General features: G+C 40.2%; 1 protein-coding gene across 3 annotated transcripts in view; it reads right to left on the bottom strand.

Annotated features, from left to right (window-relative positions):
• LOC109934754 (casein kinase I-like) overlaps positions 1–25,201 on the bottom strand; it is a 193,053-nt gene that overhangs the window by 33,355 nt on the left and 134,497 nt on the right. For all 3 annotated transcript variants that reach the window (XM_048617262.1, XM_048617260.1, XM_048617261.1), the window contains 3 exons: positions 11,354–11,438; positions 8,147–8,295; positions 1,236–1,334 (listed from right to left, as the gene is read on the bottom strand). In XM_048617262.1, the coding sequence (XP_048473219.1) occupies positions 1,236–1,334; positions 8,147–8,295; positions 11,354–11,438 (333 nt within the window). The remainder of the gene's footprint in view (positions 1–1,235; positions 1,335–8,146; positions 8,296–11,353; positions 11,439–25,201) is intronic.

Raw genomic sequence — 25,201 nt, 5'->3', positions numbered from 1 at the left:
TACATGGGTGCCAGTATGCATGAACCAAAATCTATTTCTCTCACTTCAAACTCTGAGCCATGTATTTAACTATGAACTTATTTACTACATACCAATTTTCACATGGCTCAGGTAGCTATCCAAAGATTACGTGATTGGTTCTGCTTTTTCATTCAGCCTTGACTGCTCATACTCGATCAGCAGAAACTCTTTCTTTGCCTAATGTATGCCAATGTAGCCATGTGAGCCATGACAGCTTAGTCCTTCCCCTCCCACTTCACGCTCATTTCCAACCCAAAATATCATCCTTAACCCTGGCAGGCACATAGCCTTTGCTGCTCAAGTGCCATCACCTATGTGGAGGAATGTGTGACTGGTAAAGAGGATGAAAGAAGAAACATCCTGAATATCTGGTGGAATCCAAATAAAATACATAATGAGCTTTTGTGAAAAGGTCAGATTGGAGTTTGATGGCATGTGCTCATGAAACTTTGAGTCCAATAAATAAAATTGCAATGCACATTATCCTTTTTAACAGCGCACGTTTACTGACATACCTAATAATGCACCAGAGCAACGCAAGTGATTAATTGTTCATACATTGCTGCCTTCAATCGTGAAACTTTGTAACGGTTCAAAAGGCAAATGATATTCCATTCGGGATAAGCTGGCAAAATACTGTTTGCTTACTGCAAATTTCCCCTGCATCAGAATGTCAGGGAGATCTGCCATTCCATCTCTCTGAACTCAAAATGCTACTCACAACCAGTTAATGGGATGTTAACAAATGACTTGATAAGGAAAGGTGAATTGGTGAAATCAGTGCCAGTTTCATACAAAGCCATGACAAGCTTTTGCACCAATTCAATGCCACTTTACGGACAATGAAGGCCTGAAATGATGCAGACCCGCTACTTTTCTCATCGCTGTAACTGTCACTAACTTGGAGAAATATTATATAAAGAGATCAGAAATGGCAGATCCCTATCAAACGGGGGCAAACAAAAAAATAGAAAGTGCTAGTTTTTTCTTAATTACTTGTGCATGGACTCCAGTACTCTTTCTTCCATATATGTGAACAATGTGTTTGAGCTTTTACATCATATTTTCAATAACTTAGGTGACAATAAACCTAATTATAATTCTAGGTAAATTCAGTTTTGGAATGGTCACTGTTCTCCAACATGGGACAAACGAGTCTATGGAAACCCAACAGGCTAATTAAAAGACTAAAATAAACCAGGAGTTGCACTGACCTGGTTTCGGAGTGGCTGCTGATGTGTGGCTTTTTCTCGGTGTGTGTGGCTTTCTCTGCTTACTCCATGATCCCCATGACTGGGTCCAACTGGCGTGGGCTACGGGACATAAAAAAAGGCAGGTTAGGTTCAGACCAAGATAACCTATAACCATATTAATTTTCTATAATGTGCTTCACCCGTGCAGCAGTTAGCTTCAAGTGGGGAGCAGGATCCAACAGCAGTTTGGCAAATCTTTCTCTTGAAGCTGGTCATACTTGCCTTCAGCATCTTAGTCTCCCCCCTTGTATTTTGCTACGTCACTTCAAAAAGTGGTGGTAGTGGTGAGCAACGCGTACTGAAAACTTCGAAGTTCAACTCCGCTAGAGGTGCATGAACTGCAAAGTAAATCTCTTCGCCCACTTTTTCCCAATCAGTTACTTTAAAAGACTGTTTCTGGAGAATTGATTCACCTAGTGATTTAATGCAGAACAGGATTTTGTGGTTGCAATGATGGTGAAATGATGATGTTGCCATTCCCCACCCTTGCTCCTCTGAATCTGAAAGCAGCTTCAGATATCTGTATGTGTGCAGTTAAATGCCACCATCCAGAAGATGCTGTCAGTCATTCCACACTGGGTATATCACCAAAATCCCCTTAAATCACTATCAATTCAAAATCACTGAGTTAATGAAACCAGGTTTAGTCTCATTGCAAAAACCTGTGCAAAAGATATGTCTCATTGGACAAGATGCAGCTGGGTTCTTAATGGCATACTAAGCTGATAATTCATTCTGAATAGCTTCATTGTACCTGAAGACCTACTAAATTAGTACAATATCAAATTTCTTCACTGTAAATCAAATTTTTTCCCTTAAATTGTGATATTTCCTTTCCACTTAATCCTGTACATCCCAATCATTGATTTTGCTCCAAAATTTTAAACTATAAATACAAATGTCAGTTTTTTTTTTAAAACTTCCTGAGTTGCTGTCTTTTGAGAATGAGATGGACAGCTTATCCTGTTACTGTTGTGGTGTCTGACAAAATCTGACATTGGTAAAGGGGACTTTAGACAACAGAAATCATAGAATCACAGAATCCCTACAGTGTGGAAACAGGCCCATCAGCCCAATAAGTCCACAATGACCCTCAGAGCATCCCACCCAGACCCATCCCCCTAATCTACACATCCCTGAACACCGTGGGCAATTTAGCATGGCCAATCCACCTACCCTGCACATCTTTGGAACGTGGGAAGAAACCGGATCACCCAGAGGAAGCCCACACAGACACAGGGAGAATGTGCAAACTCCACACAGACAGTCGCCTGAGGGTGGAATCGAACCTGGGTTCCCGGCGTTGAGGAAACAGTGCTAACCACTGAGCCACCATGATGCTGTGTCTTTGTCAGCAGCTTTGTTCAAGGTGAGAAGTAAACTTTGTCACTTTGCCACTGACCTAGAAATTCAGGCCATTAAACTGAATTCATCACTATGAAAAGGTCAAAATTATCTTCACTTTGACTGCAGCTTCAGCGAACATCTTCTCAACTACATGGTGTTTCCAGAGTAGGGTTTGTTTTTGAAAAACAAAAGGGGTAGAGCGAGCTTAAATCATTCAATTCTTCATGAAGTTTGATCACAAATTTCATTTTGTGTTACTGTCAAATAATCTAACTGCAAGGATTGCTACATTTCTGGGTACAGTTTGCACTCTGGATTTTTCAGTTCTTGTACCCAAAATCCGGACTCGCTACGGCATTTACCTTGGGTAAATAGTCAGCATCCCAACAGGAACAAGGAACAGAAAACCTTGGTCATCACACATTTATTTCCCCATAAGTGCTGTCTTGAAAATCAGACAGATAAGGGCCTCATTCTAGTTTTAAAATGTTATTCAAATTTACTAAATTAACAATGAACAAGCGATTGTATGACGTTTATTGATGGCAAAATATGGAGTTAGTGGAAATTATACTGACTCAAAAGCGACAGAAAAGCTCACATATTTAAAGACTAACCTGTGTGCCTTTATACATAGCTTTGTCCTGAATGAGCTGAGGTGTTAGTTAGAATTTACCTTCCTACATAAGATAGAGCCTAATTAATTCAAATACACCTGGAAGATTGCATTATATTGCCTACTTTTGGCAGCCCTCAAGTAGTTGCCAGAACCTGTTAGAAATACTTCACAGACCAGACAATTCAAAAATCAACAGGAAGCCATATTCAAAGGCCTGTTTATTTGAAAACCGTGGGTGTTCAGCTTTCTCACAAGCTTATTGGGAAAAAAACAAAAAAACAACAAAAAATTTCAAATTTGGAATGACAACATAGATTGTCTTTTAAAACCTTTGGTGTGGCATTTGATTCAATGGAAAAGCTATCAGAGTAATGTGACAGACAACTGCTTCATGCTTGTCACACAGGCAGTTCTGCCAAAGCCCCATTTAAAACTGCTTGCAACAAAGGTTAGCCGTAAGTTCCTTGATGTGTACCATGAAATCAAAGGTAATCTACAACAGAATTACCAAGCAGGGTTTTAAATCAGACCTGCAGATTCAGAAAATGGAGCTAGATCCACACAAATTGAAAAATTCATCTCTAACTGAAGATCGCCTCCGAAAGCCAATTTTTCTGTCAACATTATTCCCGATTCTCAGTTTGGAGTAACCATTTCAAAATCTTCACTTGTTGCTTTATAGGAACACCAAGTCCACGTCAAATTGTCTTAGCAACCAAGGACCAAACATAAGTTTGACTGAAAGAAGTTCACTCATTGGCAGGGCTGAGGGGGTTAAGGCACTGAAAGAATTAAAAGCATGCATTTTGCAATAAAGAGGCTTCATATAGTTAAACATTTAAGCTAATTCTGCAGTATAGCTTTGGAGTGCTGCCAGATACATCAGTCACTAGCATATCCAAACAAGAAACTTCTTCACCAAAAGCATACTTACAATGGAAACGGAAAGAGCACAGTGGTACTGTATCTAGTCTAGTAATCCAGCGACACAGGTAATGCTCAGGGGCCCTGGATTCCATGGCAAACAGTGGAATATGACTTTTTAAAAAATCTGGAATTACAAGTCTAATGTTGACCATGAAACCATTGTTGATTCTTGTAAAAACTCATCTGGTTCATTAATGTTCTTTAAGGAAGGAAATCTGCCATTCTTAGTCAGTGTGGCTTATATGTTACTCTAAACCCATAGCAACGTGGCTGGCTTTTCATGTGCTCTAAAATGGTTTACCACAACACTCAGCTCTATAAAACTGACAAAGTCCCAAAGGACTGTGACAGGGCACCAGAAGTGACAATGGCAAACTAGCCCTGCAATTCTGCAAAGTCTTTCTTAGGAACATCTCGGAGCTACTGCTGTGTCACAGACTTAGTCAAGCAACAGCCTCATCTAGTCATACTCTCAGAAGTGTCTTGCTGACAATGTCCCAGGCACCACCATCATCAGCAGGACAGACCTACCCAGAGGAGGAGGCACGGTGGTATACAGTCAAGGAACATGGACCTGACCCTCCGACCCCCAGCATTCAGTTGCTCCATAACTGGTCCCATGCTATTCCGACGCTGTCGTGCTGCACACTCTTTCCAGTCTCATCACTCCTTGACATAGACGAATCCTCCTTCACTATCAAGATCCTGTGGATTACCATTGGCCAGAAACTGAACATGGCTGCAATTTCCCCTCTAAGCCACTCCCATTCTAACTAGAAAATACATCACTTATCCTTCACAGTCAGAGTGTAAAAACGCTGAACTCCCCCCCACTAACACTACTGTGGGTGTATCTACATCAAATGGACTGCAGTGGTTCAAGTAAGGAAGCTCATCACCAACCACTCAAAGATAATTAGCGATGGGCAAGATACATTGGTCCCCAGAGAACAAACAATAACTGTCTATACATAAAGCAGCAGTGAAGAACAGACAGAAGCATCTAAGAGAGAGCTAGCTGAGTACAAGGGTGAAAGAGTTAGGAGGGCAGATAGCATGAGATGAATAAGAGGTTTAAATGGTCTGTTTCTGCAGTGTAAATTATAAACAATTCTACTTAAAGTTTTCTCCATTACACTACAGGCCATGAGATTAGCTTCCTTGATTTAAAAATCACCTGATCCCCCTACCCTCAAATTCTCTCTCAAATTGGAGAAGACCAGATACACTCTTGGCGCCTCTCTTCGATATATGCGTTGAGATTGAGAATTCACTGCACTCAAAAGCCAGAGGCATTCTGAGATATAAAATGGAAGACAAATCCTGCCCACCTCATGCTTCTGACTGTTTTTATGTTTGTATCTACTTGCTGGTTTGATGGGAGCTGATCAAGTACGTGCATATATAAACGAAACTAGGACTTAACTGGGGCATGTTTGTGAAATTTAAATCTCTTACATCCCTGGAAAAGACTGCCTTCTCCCCACCCATTCTAAAACAGCAATCTTCTATTAACAACAGAAGACTTAATGTCAAAGACATATCAAACACCGCTAATTTCAAATGTCCGGTTATAATCAGATTTCACTCATTTAACAACATTTATACCGTCTGCAACCCAAGCTTAATTTGCAGTATGGAGTTGCTAATTCTATACCTATTCAGATTTTATTTCATCAAATAAAAATGTATGTTGATGATTTCAGCGCCAACACAAATTTTGCTGAAAGGTTATCACCCAAGCACCCAATACATAAATTGTATGAGGTTTATACCCTTAATCCAAACCAAATGATCAGTTTGAGCAGCAGCGCTGTATAAGCTGCACTATGAGAGTATTCGTCCAGCAAACTTCAAGTGCGTTTACACACATTTCTCACTGCAAGGTCCTGAGCAGTGGAATGCCATCTGGAAAACCTTATTCATGTCCTGAAAACTCATGGCCCAAGAACCCCAAAGTTTTCAATTCCTGCACTGATTGGGTTGTAACTAATTGGAATCACAGAAATTCTGTTCACATCAAGACTTCTTCATGAGCTGTTTCCACATTGTTTTCTAATTCATTCATGAGATGTGAGAATCACTGGCTGGGCCAGCGTTTATTATCCATCCCTAGTTGGCATCCAGTTGGCGGTGATTGCCTTCTTGAACCACTGTAATCCATTTAGAATGTAGACCCATAGTACTATTAAAAGGAGGGAATTCCAGAATTTTGACACAGCGACACTAAAGGATTGGTTCCAAGTCCAAATAGTGAGTGGTTTGGAGGGGAACTTGCAGGTGATGGTGTTCCCATGTATCTGCTGCCCTGGTCCTTCTAAATAGGAATAATTGAGGTGTTTTGAGGGTGGTGTCTAAGGAGCCTTGATGAATTTCACCAGAGCATCTTGTAAATAACATATACAGCTGCGACTGTGATATGGTGGTGGAGACGGTGGATGCTTGTGAAATGGTGTCAATCAAGCAGCCTGCTTTGTCCTGGATGGTGTCAAGCTTCTAGTGTTGTTGGAGCTGCATGCATCCAGGCAAGTGGGGAGTATTCCATCAGATTTCTGACAAGAAGAATCACTGGACTTGGAATTTTAACTTGGTATCTCTCTCCACAGATGCTGCCAGACCTGCTGAGTTTCTTTAGCATTGTTTGTTTGTGACATTTCTCTACAACTTCCAAAGTCTCACGATGCACAGCTCCGCATGGTAGGCATTCCACAATTCAAGTTCCATTTGCTTCACAAGTGTCTCTACTCGATTTTTAAATACTTTGATTCTGCCCATGTCATTATTCCTTTGCAATGTTTTAATCTACTTAAATTGTTTTGTCAGTTTGCATGAGCGTATGCTTGACTAATAGTTGACTATGTGCAAAAGCTAACACCCAAACTTTGGCCAAAAGATCATTAATTTTTCATATAGCTTATGCATGGGTTGAACCAGAATCTAACCCAAACAATTCAAACTCTTTACACTTACCACCCACTCACCACTGATGTCAAACTTGTCCTGGTGCAAAGCTACTTGATAGAATCATAGAGTAGCATACTACTGAAGATGGCAGTTCAGACCTCTTGCATGTACTTTTGGCTCCAATTGGGGTTAAAAGTGGCAGGAACAGTCTCCAATTTCCATCTCTGACCTGGCAACTCCGCAACAGTGAGGGGGCAGTGGATTTCATTCCCTCCAAAATGTTCCTTGCCTTAAAGCTGAACCCAGTCTCTGACCCCGATTACTTTGACCAAAAATTCAGTCTTAGAAATTAGACTTCTACACAGTTATATATGGTAATTTATGAATAAATGCAGATCCAGAACTCATCCAAGCTAACTATCTGTCCCTAAGTGAAACCAGGCTAGGCCTGACATGCTCTGGACATCAGTTAGTATTCCTCAGGAATAATGGACCAATGCTGTAATCTAAGCTGACATTCCAGCACAGTTTTGAAGGGATGAAGACATTATGAGAGGTGCCATATTTAAATTGAGGCATTAAAAGGAGATAGCATCTGCTCTTCCAGATTTGTTCTAACTATAGCATAGCACGATTCAAAAATGAACAGAGAAATTCTCCTGGCCATTATCTATTCCAAAGCCTACATCACTAAAACACGATAATGTGCCTAGCTGCATATTGCATTACTGTTTGTGTGACCATGTTCTCAACCAATTGGCTGTGAAACTTCCCAACATTGCAAGATGACAACACTTCAAAAGTACTTATTTGCCAAGCATTTGGAGCATCATAAAAGGTTCGACATAAATACAAATCCTTTCTTAGTCCTTCCATTAAAAATCAAAAGCTGTTGTTTCATAACACTTGCATTTAACATCTGAAATCTTGAATTTAATTTCTTTTGTTAGAAGCTTACTGCCTGGATAATGAATGAATTCCTGTCCACTCCACGCCTTAGAGATTGGACATCTCAACCTCAACAGAATAATTTGCTCCCTTTTTACAGAATCATAATAGCAACTTTGTCACTTACTATTTGCCTGCCAACCCAGTCGTATGCATAATCAAAAGCATAGCCCTTTCTTTCAAAAAGATCTGTCAATAGTGTGCGTAAATACTGGTAGTCTGGTTTTTCGAAGAAGTCTAACCTCCTCACGTAGCGGAGGTACGTCGCCATCTCCTCTGTGAAGAAAAAGACAAAGCAGTCAAAAATAAAGCAGTAAATGCCACAACACATCCAGCAGGTCAGGCAGCATCCATGCAGAAAGATAATTAACAATTTCAGATCAATGATCTTTCACTGGAACTGGAAGCAGTTAGACGTTGAACAGTTCATAATCAAATACAGAAACACTGAAAAATTGGAGGGGCATGGGGCACAAAGAAGAGGAGGAAAGTTCTGTTACAAACTGGAGATCAGGAGTGAATGTTTGACAGGAGTTAATGGTACAAAGCAAAAGGAGGTACCAAAAAGACACAAAATTATCAAAACATGACACCCAGGACCATCATCAGCACCTGCAGTCTAAGCAAACAGAAGCCAAGATTATGATCTAAAATTGATGAACTCAATAGAGGCCAGAAGATTTGTAAAGTGCTTATTCAAATGATGAGTTACTGACCCTTGGATTTGCTCAAATAAATATTCAAAACTTCCAAAACTTCTAATCACTGCAGGATTATGGAGGAGAACAGGTCAGGTGGTGTATAATAAAGAGATAGGAGAAATAAAGTTAGTTACTGGCGTCTTTTAACAGAAATGCTCAATTACGTTGGTGGAACATACCTATTGCCTAAACTAAATGTACTGTATTCATTGGGAGTGGTCTCCATGTTGGCTGGTCAACCAAACAGCTGTATCTTTACAAAAGACGACCAAACAACTAACATAGAGGAATGAAGGCGACAATGACCTATAGGATTGAGTAGTTAAAGGAATGGTGTCCTTTCACTTGGAGAACAAACCTCAGATACAACCCACAAAGAGGTAAACACACATGGTACAAAGACTGACGGCACAGTTCTGTCTACTGATATAGTAATTAGAACTTGTTATAAATTACACAGTAATTCCTGCAAGCCAACTCAATTCATATGTTATTAGCTCTATAGGGCTCAAGTTACAGACACGCTACAAGTAGCGCAAAAGTAACCTATGCATTTAGAGAAAAATATTGGATTTTCAACTTCTGTTGGGGAATACTGTTCCTATTCTATTCTACACAATTAAGTTATTTCAAATAAATGCAAGTAAACAGCACTAAGTACTGATGCAAAAAGCTGCTACTCCCGTTCAAATATTTCTTACTTGGAACTTCAGTTTTACAGCTTTATTCTAAATTGACTTGTCTATAAAGGCTCATAAATTGCCACTTTGGAAAGGTCATGGTGAGGTCATGAAGGTATCATAACAGTAAGGATCATGACAGAAGGGGATTACTGCTCTCCTTCAGTGGATCCACTGCACCGAATGAGGATCTGTTTCGACCAACTCTCTCATTCTAGGTTGAGATTTTCCAAACAACTACTGAGCAATAGTTCATGCTTCAAATTCTTCAATGAAGACTGGTATTCCTTTTTGATTACTGCTCTTCTGTTGGTGCTACATTCTCTTAGGCACCAATCCAAAGGCAAAGTGCAGGATGGAACTGAACAAATATTCAACAGCTTATGAATCTAAAGAAAATTGGAAAGGAACAGGGGCACAAAGGTCATCAGAGGAGGTCTATGATAAGGTGGATATTGGGAAGGACAGTGACACCCTCAGCATCGACGTAAGATATGCTTATGTATTTTCATTATGAAAACTAAAATACTTAAGTGCTGGTTTTTGACTGGCACAGACTTGATGGGGTGAAGGACCTTTTTCTGTTCTGTAGACCTGAGTGTACAATTCTAAAATGTAGTTTGTTCCAAATAAAGGAACAGATTTATCATCTTTGGAAGACTTCTATGCTCATACTCGGTGGAATAGCATGCTCCTGCTATCCAGCAGGGACCAGCTGGTTTATTTCACCAACTAAATACAAACAAAACCCCTCGACAAAATCCCACTGAAAGTACTTGACACTATTATTCTAGGGCAACGTAACATCCCAAGAACACTGCAATCAATTCAGTCAGCGGAATCCTGGACTGGTCTATACCTAACCAAGTTCATCCTCATCACTGAGGAGCCCTCAAGATTCTAAAAAGGCCATTGTCTGAGATCCCCTATCTCACACCAGAACTTCAGTGAGGTAATCAAAGGAGTGCTAAATAATCAACTCAGTAACGAATAAGTAAAGCACTGAACAAAGTTTAAGGTGGTGCCAAATCTAAGCATTAGCTATAGGCTACATATAAACGAATAGATTCAGGCAAATTAGCCCCTTGAACCAACTTCATCATTCAGTGAGATCATGGCTCTACTGCCCATAACTTGATGTCTGAGGAAAGGTTTCACTATTGTTAACTGCACATATGATACAACCTTCTCCATAAATAAATAACTAACGGACCCTCAAAACGGTGAATTCAGGCTAACCTGACAAAGAACTCTTGTAGGAAAGTGAAGTAGGGAAAGATTGAAACAATTTCTACATTGATGAACAAATCTCTGAAGGCCGCTGATGTTCTGATTAAGAATTCAGTCAATTCAACAGACAACTGTTATTAAAATGCACAGTGAAAAAAATTACTGTAATACGGAAGCGTTAATATATAATAACCATTAGTAGTAACCTTGGAATGGCTTATTTCTTTAAGACTCAAATCAATGTCCCTATACTTTGTGCAGCATAAAAATAATTAAAATTCATGATCCTGTTGTTGTACATTCTCCAAGTTCCTTGTTTGGTGCTTGTATTTGATCTCAGGCTTAAGATTGATACAAACCTCTGACTCAAAAGGTTTAAAACTAGTGCAAAGATTGTCAGCAGCCTGAAGTATTGTTCATTCTTCAGCAAGAAATACAGCTCCATGTGTGAAGAGTTCGATAATTACTCAGTGGGAAAGCAAAGGAAACTTGAAATAGGTTAACTCAATAAAGTAGCAGCAGCTGTCAGCAGAGTTTAACATCAAGGACAGCAAGGGATAATCAACTGAAGAGATCCACCAATCTGCGGACACACTTTTTTCACTGCTACACCTTGTAGTGTGTTTCTGGAGCTCTTTCATATTAAGAATCTCAAGAAATTCAGCAATTCTTGGCATAATGCAAACAAAGCTTCCAGGAGCCCATCTACAGTGTGACCCATACCTGGAAAGCTCTCACAGAGAACTTCAATCGGAGTGTTTCGTTTTGTATCCCCAATTTTCTGGTAGCGTTCCTTTAATGTTTCTGCCTGCAAGCAAAAATAGTCAGTTTAACCACACACAACGTACATTTAATTCTCAAGCTCCAAGTTTGAAAAGCCATGTTACTAAACATCAGAAGAAATTAATTTTGTACTTGAAGATGATTTTGGAGAACATTGATCAGACCATGCATTGCATATTCATCGGGATAATTAATGAATGGTCAAGCATCATCACTGCGAGCATTCAAATCACACATTTCCTGGTTGGACATAGTGTGTGGAGGGTTACAGCATATGGTGTTGTAGAGATAGACATACAACAATGTGCACAGATACTTGTCCAGAAGATCAGTTTTGCTGCAGAACTGAACAGAAAGTTACTGTTTTTTAAAACTATGGGTCAAGGATGGAGTGATCACATCCCTCTTGACAGCAAAGGTTCATTAAAATGAATTGCGTTTTGTTTACAACATTCACATGCTCAAGCTGTGACAGATCCAACAATGAGTTGAAACCTGACCTAACTAGCTGCTTTAAGGTATGAAAATGAAAAACTGAAATCATGGTTGGATCACTCAGTCCACTGAATTCAACAATTTTGACCTGGAAGGATTTACAAATCAACTCCTAAGTGTCTCCAATATAGGGCACATGGCAATCTATAATATAGACAATTCTGTTATGAAACATTAAAAATAATGCAAATCGAAAATGCACCTGTACAGTCACATGAAGACTCATGGCAGAGACTCATGACCCAGAATAGATGTCATCCTCAGCCAATATAATCGAAAGTAAATCATACACATATCTTGTGACTTTATAAACACTCAGGTCAAACTTCAACTCTGGATCATACTCCAAAACTCTTTGCCCAAAAGTCATGAAACAATCTAAAGTTGAACACATACATCACATTGTCTTCGCTTATTGAACCCTATAGGATAAACAATCTCAGTTTTATTCTTGCATGGGATGTGGGCTTCACTGGCAACGTTAGCATTTATTGCCCATCCTAACAGCCCGAGCTGAGTGGCTTGCATGGATACATTAAAGTGCACACTCCTGTGGATCATGAGTCACATATCGGCTAGGCCAAGTCAACTATGGATTGCAGATTTTGTTTCCTAAAGGACATTAGTGAACCAAATGTATTTTTACTATCATCGACAATGGGTTCATGCTCACCATTATGAAGACAACTACTAATGCCATGGTAGGATTTGAACCCTCATCCCCACAGCATTAGCCTGGGCCTCTGGAGTTATTAACAGTGACTGTGCCACCTGTGTCAACAATGTCCTTGCTCAATGAATTTCTGAATGAGATGGTGGCAATAATGGCTCAGTGGTTAGCACTGTTACCTCAGTGCCAGGAACCCAGGTTCAATTTCACCCTCTGTGTGGAGTTTGCATATTCTCCCCATGTCTGCGTGAGTTTCCTCCAGGCGCTCTGGTTTCCTTCCACAGTCCAAAGATGTGCAAGTCAGGTGGATTAGCCATGTTAAATTGTCCACAGCAGATTAGCCACAAGAAATGCACGGTTACAGGGATAGGGTAGGAGGGTGGTGGGTCATGGTAGGATGGTCTTGAGAGGGTCAGTGTGGACTTGGTGGGCTGAGTGGCCTGCTTCCACATTGTAGGGATTCTATGATGATTCTATGATTCAGTCACACACCCGATACCCATAATCTTTAAGTTTCCCATTTCCTGTAACATTATTAGGGGACCAAAAGGAAAGATTTTAAACATACAAATAGGAGTAGACCATTTGGCACCACAACCTTGTCCCACTGTTCAATAAGATCATGGATGATCTGCTTGTGTATCAAATTCCACATTCCTGTTGACTGTTGGTAATCTTTGATTCCCTTGCCTAACAAGAATCTATATATAATTGGTTTTAAAAATACTGAATGACCTCACCTCCACTTCAGAAAGTTCTACAGTCTCACAACACAAAAAAAACTCTCCAAAAATGGAAACACAATTTTAATCTCCTCTATTTCAGGATACACCCACAACAGTAAACATCCAGGTCCATGTCAAGACCAATAAGGGTTGTTTACACTTCAAATAAATCACCCCTCACTCTTCCAGTTGAAACAACCCCAGTCTGTCTAACCTATCCTCAAAAAACAACGCATTCATTCCAGGCATTAACCTAGTATATAGAGTAGGTAGTCCTGACTCTTGGGTTTCTAGCCATCCTTCTGAATTTGAATACGCTGTAGATAGATTAGCAACTCAAACAGACCCCACTTTCTGAATCCAGGTATGGCAGCAAAACAGCAAACTGGCACAGCTACAAAGTCTTAAATCACACAGCAATCACAAATAGCTGTTTCTACCAGAGAATTCAGAAGGTAAATTATTTCCATGACATTGGGGTTTGAATTATCGCTCGCCCACTGGTTCAGCAATTAATAGGTCACTCAGTGTTGAATGCCGGGACACCGAGTAAACTGAAGGAGGAGATAGGCATTTTTAATTAGTAACGGGTTGAAGGGTTATGGAGAGTGGACAGAAAAAGTGGAATTAAGGCCACGATGAGATCAGCCATGATCACATTAAATGGCAGAGCAGGAATTTCATCCCTCAGAGGGTGTGCATCTGTGGAATTCTTTACTGCAGAAGGCTGTAGAGGTTCAGTCATTAAGTACATTCATGGCTGAGATAACCAGATTTTTAATCAGTAAGAAAATCAAGGGTGATATCGCAAAGGCAGGAAAGTGGAGTTGAGGACTATCAGATCAGCTATCTCATTGAATGGTGGAGCAGATTCAATGGGCTGAGTGGCCTACTTCTGCTCCTATGGCCTTATGGATCACCACAATTGCTGTAAATCTTGAAAGCATCCAGCACAAGTCTGAATGAGCCAAATGGTCTGCTTCCATGCTGCAAGATTCTAAGATTGTGCATCAGCAGATACCAATGAAATGGTTGTTACTGTCTTCAACCCTTCCATTCTTCTATAACTGCACTGTTCTCTTAGGTGGTGTCCCCCAAACCTATTTACCTGTCACATTGAAATCAGGCAAAATATTTGTCGATAAAATGCAAGAAAGTTGTTATGCATGCACATTTATCATCCAAATGCATGCTCATTCTCAAAAAAGGTGCTTATTTGTTACAGTAAATCTTCATGTAACAACCGAGAAAAATATAAAAAATATCTGCACAGCAGTATTCCTCTGGCCTCCCCTATTTATGACAGGCAGAATATAGATGTGAAATTAGCATTGTAAATCAGATAACAATTTGAAATAATAAATAAAAGCATTACATGCCCACGCTCAAGCTTTCGGCAGCTGGTGTTTACCAGTAATATGTAACCCTCACAACAGATCAGTTAGTTACAAACCTGTGTGCGTTGTCTAGAAAATTCCTCTGATAAACAGGGACTACGATAGGCAACATAGTCTATTTATTATTCCTTCAGATGGATTTTTGTGGACTAAAATTGAAAATGAGAATGGTGACTGAATATCTAAATGTTTTGATTAAAACTGTATTTGTAACTGATAAATGGAACTACTCACGTAAGAGGAAGAATAATTCCATAAATTTATGGAATGTCTGGTGAACGTAGAAATAATTTCCAAATTTTATTTTGGATATTCACTACCTTAAATGTTACAAACATCCATCAACCAAGGGACAGAACTTAGATAAAACACAGACAAAATACCAAACATTGATTCTTTTCCCATGTTGTGAGGGAATCTTAGGATTGTTACAGCGCAGAAAGAGGCTACTTGGTCCATGGAATTTCTGCTGGGTCTCAAAAAGAGCAATTCACAACCCAGGTACTACTTGTACAAGGTTTCTCAAAGTAGGGGTTGGGAATCTAAGTTTAGCCACATCTTGAAATTTTGGGGCCATGGGCACTGCGGCAGTAATGAGTCCATTCTTCTCTTAGTGACTTTTTACATTTTTTTTCAGGTACCAGTCTAATTCTCTTTGGAAGGCCTCAAGTGAACCCACCTCCACCACACTGTCTGGCAGTGCATTCCAGAATTAACTACGTGCTGCTTGAAAACATTCTTCCTCATATCACTTTTGCAACTTCCACCAACTGCTTTGAACATGTGCCCTCTCAATCTTTTCTCAAGTGGTAAAAGTTTATCTTTATCTGCTCTGTCCAGACCCCAGATTTTGAACAAATCTCCTCTCGACCTTCTCTTTTACACAAAGAAGTTGCAACTTCTCCATTCCAAAAGCAAAGAAATATAGGAAATAAAAGAACAGAAGACTTAGATTAGAAATGAGCAGGTATGAAGGCCAACGTAATGGCATAAGTTAAGACAATGTTTAAGTGAGAAGAGCTCTTGCAGGACACAGATCTGACCATTGGGCTCTGAACAAATTCTTTGAGCTTATCAAAACAAAAGCACATTAAACTAAGCCGTCAGATCCCTTTACCAAAGGGTCACATACCAAATTGGACAATACTACCCAAATTTTTATCCTAATGCAACAGCGCTCCAAGGCTTGAAAATAGTTGACCTCTCAGTGACAACTAAAGAGCTGGGTTTGGGGGCTGTGAGAACAGAGGCCTATTAGAGCAGGTTTATAACTATTATAACTTGGTCAGAGTTCTAAGGCAGTCATTACTGGCATTTTTCAAACATAACACAACAATAGGAGACAAAAGTTATTGCTGAAACAGATAGGTGGAACTGACTGGACATGCAACGAGGAACTTGCCACTGTTATGTCGCAATTTCAGACAATTCATGAGTCAAAACAAAGATATATCCCAGGGAGTAAGGAGGACTCTAGGTTCAGGAGAAACCAACCATTGTTAATCAAGGGTACTACCAAATTGTAAGAAAAAACATACAATGTGGCAAAGATTAGTAGTAAACCAGAGCTTTGGCAAAGTTTTAAAAGGCAACAAATGATGACCACAATAATAACAGGTGGGAAATAAACCACAAGGGAAAACTAGTAAGTAACATAAAACAGACAGCAAGAGCTTAATTAAATATATAAAGAGGAAGAGAAAGGCCAAAGTATAAATAGTCCCCTTAGAGAACAAAGTTTTGGAAATGATAGTGGGGAAACCATGAAATTGTAGAAAAGTTTGTATCAATCTTCATTGTAGAGAGCATTGATAGCATTCCAGAAATATTAAATAATTAAGGGGCTGGGTGAGGAGGATGAGGAAACAAACGCAATAACTATCACAACCCTGGCTAAATGAAATGAAGAGTGTAGGACAGCGTGCTAGATGAGGTGTCAACCTGGTGAAGTCACCAAACAGTGCTTGCATGCAAAACAGCATAAGTAGCAAGTGATAGGCAGAGCTAAATGACCCAACAACCAACAGATCAAATTTAAGCCCTGCAGTCCTGCCACATTCAGTCGCAAATGGTGGTGGACAATTAAAACAACTCACTGGAGGAGAAGGCTCCAAAAATATTGCCAACCTCAATGCTGGAAGAGCCCAGCACATCAGTGCAAAAGATAAGGCTGAAGCTTTTGCAGTAATCTTCAGCCAGAAGTGCCGAGTGGATGATCCATCTCCGCCTGCTCCAGTGGTTCCCAGCATTACAGATTCCAGTCTTCAGTCAATTTGATTCACTCCACGTGATATCAAGAAAAGGTTGGAGGCACTAGCTACTGCAAAGGCTACAGGACCTGACAACATTCCAACAATAGTACTGAAGACTTGTGCTCCAGAACTCACCACTCCCTTAGCCAAGCTGTTCCAGTGCAGTTACAACACTGGCATCTACCCAACAATGTGGAAAATTGCCCAAGTATGTCCTGTACTCAAAAAGCTGGACAAATCCAACACGGCCAATTACTGCCCCATCAGTCTACTGTTATTCATCAGTAAAGTGATGGAAGGTGTCATCAGCAGTGGTATCAAGCAGCACCTGTGCTGTGAAGAACAGTTTGGGTTCCTCCAGGGCCACTCAACTCCTGACTTTGCTACAGTCTTGGTTCAAACATGGTCAAAAAAGCTGAATTCCAGAGGGGAGGTGAAAGTGATAGCCCTTGACATCAAGGCCACATTTGACCAAGTGTGGCATCAACGAGCCCTAGCAAAAACTGGAATCAATGAGAATCTGGGGGCAAACTCCCTGGTGGCTAGAGGCATATCTGACACAGAGAGATATGGTCATCGTTATTGGAGGTCAGATATCTCCACTCCAGGACATCTCTGCAGGAGTTCCTCAGGGTTGTGTCCTAGGCCCAACCATCTTTAGCTGCTTCATCAATAACCTTCCCTCCGTCATAAGGTCAAATGTTCAGCACCATTCTCAGCTCCTCACACGTTGAAGCAGTCCGTGTCCAAATACAACAAGATCTGGACAATATCCAGGCCTGGGCTGACAAGTGGCAAGTGACATTCGTGCCACACAAATGTCAGGCTATGACCATCACCAATAAGAGACAATCTAACCATCGCCCCTTGACATTCTGTGGTGTTACCATCACTGAATCCAGTATTAACATCCTGGGTGTTATCATTGATCAGAAGCTCAAATGGAGTGACTACAACAGCAGGTCAGAAGCTAGGAATACTGCAGCGAGTAACTCACCTCCTGACTCCTCAAAGCCTGTTCACCATCTACAAGGCACAAGTCAGGAGTGTGATGGAATACTCCCCACTTGCTGGGATGAGTTCAGCCCCAACAACACTCAAGCAGCTTGACAGCATCCAGGAAACAGCCAACTACATGATTGGTACTGCATCCACAAGCATCCACTCCCTCTACCACCAATGCTCAGTAGCAGCAATGTGTACTATCTACAAGATGCATTGCAGAAATTCACCAAAGATCCTCAGACAGCACCCCCCAAACCCACAACCACTTCTATCTTGAAGGACAAGAGCAGCAGATATGGGAACATCAACATCTTCAAGTTCTCCTCCAAGCCACTCACCATCCTGACTCAGAAATATATCACTGTTCATTCACTGCTGCTGGGTCCAAATCCTGGAATTCCCATCCATAATGGCATTGGAGTCAACCCACAGCAGGTGGACTGCAGCAGTTCAGGAAAGGAGCTCACCACCACCCTCAAGGGCAACTATGTACAGGAAATAAATGCTGGCCCAGCCAGCAATGTCCACATCGCACAAAGACAAATTAAAAAAAACAGAAAATTACTTGGGAAATTAATGAGAATAATGGCTAATAAGATTCCTGGACCTAATGAGTTACATCCTAAGATCTTAAAGGAAGTAGCTACAGAGATTGTGGATACCCTGGTAGTAGTCTTCTATGAATCCTTAGATTCTGGAAATGTTTCAGAGAATTGGTAAACTGCCAATGTAACACCCTTATTCAAACAGGGAGGTAGGCAATAAAAAAAGCGAACTATAAGCCAGTAAGCTTGACATCTGTCATTGGGAAAATGCAATGTCGATTACAAAAGAATACATTGGCAGAGCATTTAATAATACAATCAAGCAGAGTCATCATGGCTCCATAAACGGAAAATCATGCCTCAAATATGTATTTGAAATCTTTGAAGATGGTAATTTGCAGGATAACTAATGGGGAACCAATGGATGCAATATATTTGGATTTCTAAAGGGCATTTGATAAGGTACTACATGTAAGGCTACTTAATAAAATGAGTCCATGATATTGGGCAAAGTTCCCTCTTAGATGCATGGCCGTGCAGCTTCTTGGAGGGTCTGCACTTCCATGCAAGGGACATTGACTTCTTCCTCTGGAAGCCAATGGTATGCACGGATCTGAGATCTGCACATCAGCAGGAAAAATTAGAGAGGACTTAGTTGTTGGAGTATTGGTTACTTAATAGAAAACAAGATGGTCAAGATAAGAGAAATATTTTCAGGATGGCAACCTGTAACTAGTGGAGTGTCATAGGATACTGCCGAGGCCACAATTATTTGCAATATACATATTGACTTGAACAAGGGCAGTGAATGTACAATTGCAAACTTCACAGAAGACATTAAGATAGATAGGAAGGCAAGTTTCAAGGACAACAGTCTACACAGGAAAATAGTAGACAGGCTAAATGAGTGGGCAAAAACTCAGCAAATGGAATATAATGTGGGAAAATGAGCTGATGCAATTTGGCAAGAAGAATAGAAAAGCTGAATTTAAATGGACAAAGACTGCAGAAAACTGTAGCCCATAGGAATATGAGAGTCCTCATGCATGAATCACAAAAAGCTAGCATCCAAGTTCAGTAGGTAATGCAGAAGACAAATAGAACGTGGGCTTTTTTTTCAAAGGGAATGGGGGTTCAAAAATAAAAAAAGTCTCACTAAAATTATACAAGGCAGTAGGTCAGATCACATTTATATTACTGTGAGCAGTAGTGGTCCTCTTATCTAAGGAAAGATATGCTATCATAAAAGCTGAAAATGCTGGAGAAACTCAGCAAGTCTAGCAGCACCTGTGAGGAGTGAAATGGAATTAACTCAGTTCTGAAGTAGTCATATTGGACTCCAAATATTAATTTGATTTGTCCAGACAAGATTCACTCAATCTATTCTGGATACTGGAAAATTGTCAACATAGTGCCCTTATTCAAAAAGTGTAAGGACAGGTTGGGTCAATTGGGCTGGTTCTCATTGGCATTTAGAAGAATAAAAGACGACCTTATCGAAATACACAAGATTCTTAAAAGGAGCTCGGCAGAAGACATTGTTGTTCCTTGTGGTAGAGTACAAGCCCAGAGGGCATAATCTCAGAGGTAGAAATTGCCCATTTAATATAAATATGAGGAGGAATTACTTCTCTGAGGACAGTGAATTTGTGGCATTCTTTATTGTAATAAGCTGTACAGGCTGATTCATTAATAATACTCAAGGTTAAGATAGATTTTTAATGACTAAGGGTCTCAAGCGTTATGGGGAAAAGGCCGGAACTTGCAGTTGAGGATTATTGGATTAGCCATGATCTCATTGAATGGCACAGCAGAGCAGATGAGATAAATAGCCTACTCCTGTCACTACTCCTTATGGTCTCTACAATATCCAAGTCTAGTATTTTACTAACTTAAACTTTTTGGGCTTCAGCTAAATAAAGCAAAGTCATGCGAGATTGAAACCAGGCAATGTATATCTGACAAAGAAAAATTCTATCTGTGCAAACTTTTCACCAGGTTTCCAGGTGCAGCATGTGATTGGCTTTCCCTGCTCTATACCCAGTTGCTTAGAATAAAATAACTTCAGTGTGCCTCCAAAAACACTAATGACTATTGCACCCCGACACAGTATTTAAAACTGTTTGGATCTGTGAGGCATAGAAAGGGTAACACTACTCCCCTTGGCAGAGGGATCAATAACCAGGGGACAGTTTTATGGTGAGGCACAGGTGGTGTAGAAGGGATGTGAGGAAAAATGTTTTCACCCAAAGGATGGTGGGTATCTGAACTCTGACTAAAAAAGGGTGATAGGGAAAACCTTAAGACTTTGAAGTAGTATGTAAATGACCACTTGAAGTGCCATAACACGCAAGGCTACAGGCCACGAAAGCAGAAAAACAGCATTAGAACATATAGCCCCTTGATGACCAGCTGAGACAAGATGGGCCGAAGGTCTTTTTACCATAGTCTAAAATCTCTTGACTCAAACTCTGCACATATGCTTGGCGCTGCTCTCAAGTTTCAATGCCGTTCCCTTGTTTTAGTTTAAATCAGAAGCCCTACTGCCAGCACAGCTCCTGAAATGTGTTGAACTGTTCTTAATTGATCTCCCATGGTGTTGCACACTGGGAGTCAAGTAGCAGTTGAGTCCTCAGATGAAGCAGAGATTAAAAAACGGGATAATTGGACCAGGTGCGAGAGTATAATTCAGTCCCTGTTACCCAAATCATAAAAATACAGCCCTTATTTTTTTAGAATACGTTAGAATTCCAGTTAGGTAATAAAACACTACAGCTATTTGGACAGCAATGCTGTTTAATTTACATTGAGGAATTTCTCTCCACCACAAGAGAAGGCAAACCTATACACTATAATGTCACTTCCAATGGAACATCGCTGAGACAAGAAGGTAGTGTGCCTTACAAATGTGGGGTCAAGACTATAACAAAAAGATAAAATTGTGATAAAAATATGACATTAAGGTTTTGTAGGCAGGAAACTTATTCAGATGTGAGAGATTTATTATAGACATATTCTGGGAAATAGGAGAAAAGTTGGAAGCAGCTGTGTTATTTGGTTACGACTTCCTTCCTCCTTTTGACATTAATACTCCATCCTTCTGAAGGGCTGGTTTGTGTGTCAGACGGATATGACTGTAAACATCAAGAACCACTTCTGATACTGTTAACATAGTATACATGTTCTTGACCAGCCACCAGCAACTGTTCACATCAACTTCTTGATGCAGCTTAAGACTCAAACTGCATGTGAAGAAACAGCACCTTCATCTCCAGAAAGATCACATGCCTTTTCTCATTTCATTGGGACCCTGTGAAGAGGTAGTTCTGGCACATCCTCTTATCCCATTTACACTATTCAATTCATTGATAGCAACCGAGTACAGCCCAATGAAAAAAATCAAAATTTGCATGAAATATCAAGTCACAATATCTATTTTTCTGAGCAGATTTTTTTTCCATAATGACAATTTGGGCTCATAAAGCAAAGACGCTAACTTTAAGATACAAGACAAAAAATTATGTTTTACAAATAACAGAAAGGTTGGACACAGGTGCAATATCATATAGTCGGACACATTGGCAAGCAACACCACTGAGAGTAAGGTTGAATACAGGTGCAATAACATGGTCAGACACCCTAGGAAGTTCTATTGTTACCAACAGAACTAGGCATCGTTTTGCTCCTATCCAGAATTACGGCACAGCGGCTCAGTGGTTAGCACTGCTGCCTCACAGCACCAAGGACCCGGGTTCAATTCCACCCTCTGGCGACTGTCTGTGTGGAGTGTGCACATTCTCCCCGTGTCTGATTGGGTTTCCTCTGGGTGCTCCAGTTTCCTCTCAGTCCAAACTTGTGCAGGCTAGGTGGATTGGCCATGATAAATTGTCTGTAGCGTTCAGGGATGTGTAGATTGGATGGGTCTGGGTCTGGTGGGATGCTCCGAGGGTCAGTGTGGACTTGTTGGGATCTATGATTTTACTAATTTATAATATCAGCAATAATGCAAACATAATGGAATCCAGATATGCTGGTTACTCTAACTATTCCCAATGCGTTTAACAGCATGTAGCCTTGTCCATTTGTACTTTTTTCACATCTGGAAAGGTAAAAGGGCTTTAGACAATTTCCACAGCCTGATGGCTTGTGTGCTCTGAATGAGAGCAAAGCAGACAAAGCCACAATTCTCTAAAGCTCTCTGGATTCAGGAATTGTGCCAAAAGATTGAAAACTTGGAAACATCACTCCATTATTAAAGCTTGTCAAGAGCCTGAGGGGAAATTATTGGAATCTTTCACCAGGTTTAGAATGACTGAGCAACTTGGGCAAAAGTAAGCTGATCAAAGTCAACTTGGAATTGTGATGGTGAGATCATGTCCTATTAACTGAATTTTGAGGAGTCATCAGCATAGGAAATAAAAGGGTGAAATGGGTGCTTTCTACATGGACTTCCAGATGCATTTAGTAAGGTTCTACATAATATATCAGTAAAAGGTATGGGGTAACCTTGTTAAATGAGTTAGTAATCAGCATACAGGGTATGGATAAAAATATGTCCCATGTCCCACAGAGATCACAAGTAACATCCCTGGGGCTTCAGCTTCTGTGAAGGAAGACATTAGCTTTCATATGACACTAATGTATGGATTAGTATAGGAAGTTACAAAGGCTCACAAACATGAAGTGAATAGACTAATATATGGCAAATTGAGTTCAATAGATGGAAGCATAAGGTTACATAATTTTGGAGAGAGAAAGTAACAGAATATGTTAAATGGGGAAAGTGCAGTGCTGGATAAAACTAGAGACACAGATACACAAATCACTAAAATCCACCAAATCCAAAACCTAATATATAGATACAGAACTCATTTTATCTTTAAAATAATTGTAATTCAAATGTGAAGGGTGATGCTTTAGCTGCACTCAGCCTTAGGCAAGTCCAGCCTGCAGCACTGTATTCAGTTCTGGGTACTATACCTCAGGAAAGACATGATCTCAGAGGGGTACACTGCAAATTCAACACAACGACACATGGGCTAATAGGGATAAACAATGGAGAGAGGTTGTACAAACTTGGTTTGTATTTCTTTGAGTTTAAACAGTTGAGATGAGTTTAAAATTGTGTTTAAAACAATAAAAGATTGTTAATGGCATAGGAAGCAAAACGATTCATACTGGTGAAGGAACCTAGAAGGACAATGCCAAATCTTGAAACTATTATGAGACAAGTTATAAATGAAATTAGAAACTATATTTGCCAAACCAGGAGTAGTGGAAATCTGAAAATGTCTCTTGTAAATAGTAACTGAATCCACCTCAGCTGGAGTGTTCAAGATGAAAACAACTGAATCTTGATGCATAAGTATATCATATGATAAGATGAAAAGGCAGGTTTAAAAAAAAACAGTTGAGGTGCAGAAAAACCATGAGAAGAGGTTGGTAAACAGATGAATAGAGCTTGCAGCAACTTAAGAATGCTCTGTCATTCAAAAGGTCATGTTCCATTTGTATCCTAACTCAACGGCTCAAAACACAGCTACAGTGAGGCACCAGAGCTCCCAAGGCTCTCACAGGGGTGGATGCGTCAGGACAAGGAGGTTCCAAGGTAGGTGGGGGTTGGTGGAGGTTGAGGAGGAGGCTGTAAGAGGGGTGGGGTGGAGAAGGAAGCTGCAAGGGGAAACATTCTCTCAGCAACCACCTAGTCAAGCACCCCGAGGATCACATGTTTCAGAAAGATAGCCTCTCTCTCAAACGTCCTGGCTCTGACTTTAAGGTGATGTCTCACTGCCCTAGAGTTCCCCACCAGAGGAAAATTTATCTTAACATAAATTTAAAAATATTGATTGCATCACACTATAACCCTCCATCTCAATAAGTACAACCTTAGTTCATGTAACAAAAACAGAAATTACTGGAGAAACTCAGGAGGTCTGGCAACATCTGTGGAAAGTGAAATAGAGTTAATGTCTCAAGGCCAGTGACCCTCTTTCAGAACTGAAGCAGTATTAAAACATTCTCTCATTCATATTCCATCCCTAAAGCTATAAAAATTAACATTCCATTAGCCTGATTTTTTTTTGTGGCTACCTACAGTTTAGCAATGAGTAAATGGACCCCAAATTTCTTGGACCTCCATTGCTCATAGCTCTACACTATTTACATGTATATTTTTGGCCCAAGGTGGATGCCGTTTTAAACTTATTGGTATTTAAATCCAACTGCCACATCAAAGCAGAGATGGCTGCAAGGAGATTTAACAGAGATTTCTAAATTCTGATGGAAAGACTATTTTCTGTTTGGCAATGGCCTAGTAGTATTATTGCTGGACTGTTAATCTAGAAATCTAGATAACGTTCTGGGGACCTGGGTTCAAATCCCGCCATTGTAGATGGTGGAATTTGAATTCAATAAGTATCTGGAATTAATCATCCAACGATGACCACAAATCCATTGTCGATTGTTGTAAAAACCCATCTGGTTCATTAATGTCCTTTAGGGAAGGAAACTGCCTTCCTTACCTGGTCTGGCCTACACATGACCCCAGACCCACAGCAATGTGGTTGACCCTTAACTGCCCTCTGGGCAATTAAGGATGGGCAATAAATGCTGCTGAGCCAGTGACGTCCTCATCCCGTGAATGAATAAAAAAAAAAATTGGTGAAGAACATGGTAATTAAGTGAATACACTTGACAACG

The sequence above is a fragment of the Rhincodon typus genome, chromosome 36, assembly GCF_021869965.1.
Source record: "Rhincodon typus isolate 14 chromosome 36, sRhiTyp1.1, whole genome shotgun sequence".
Taxonomy (NCBI): domain Eukaryota; kingdom Metazoa; phylum Chordata; class Chondrichthyes; order Orectolobiformes; family Rhincodontidae; genus Rhincodon; species Rhincodon typus.
Note: the sequence above shows the minus strand (reverse complement) of the source record. Positions and strands in the feature narration are given on the sequence as shown.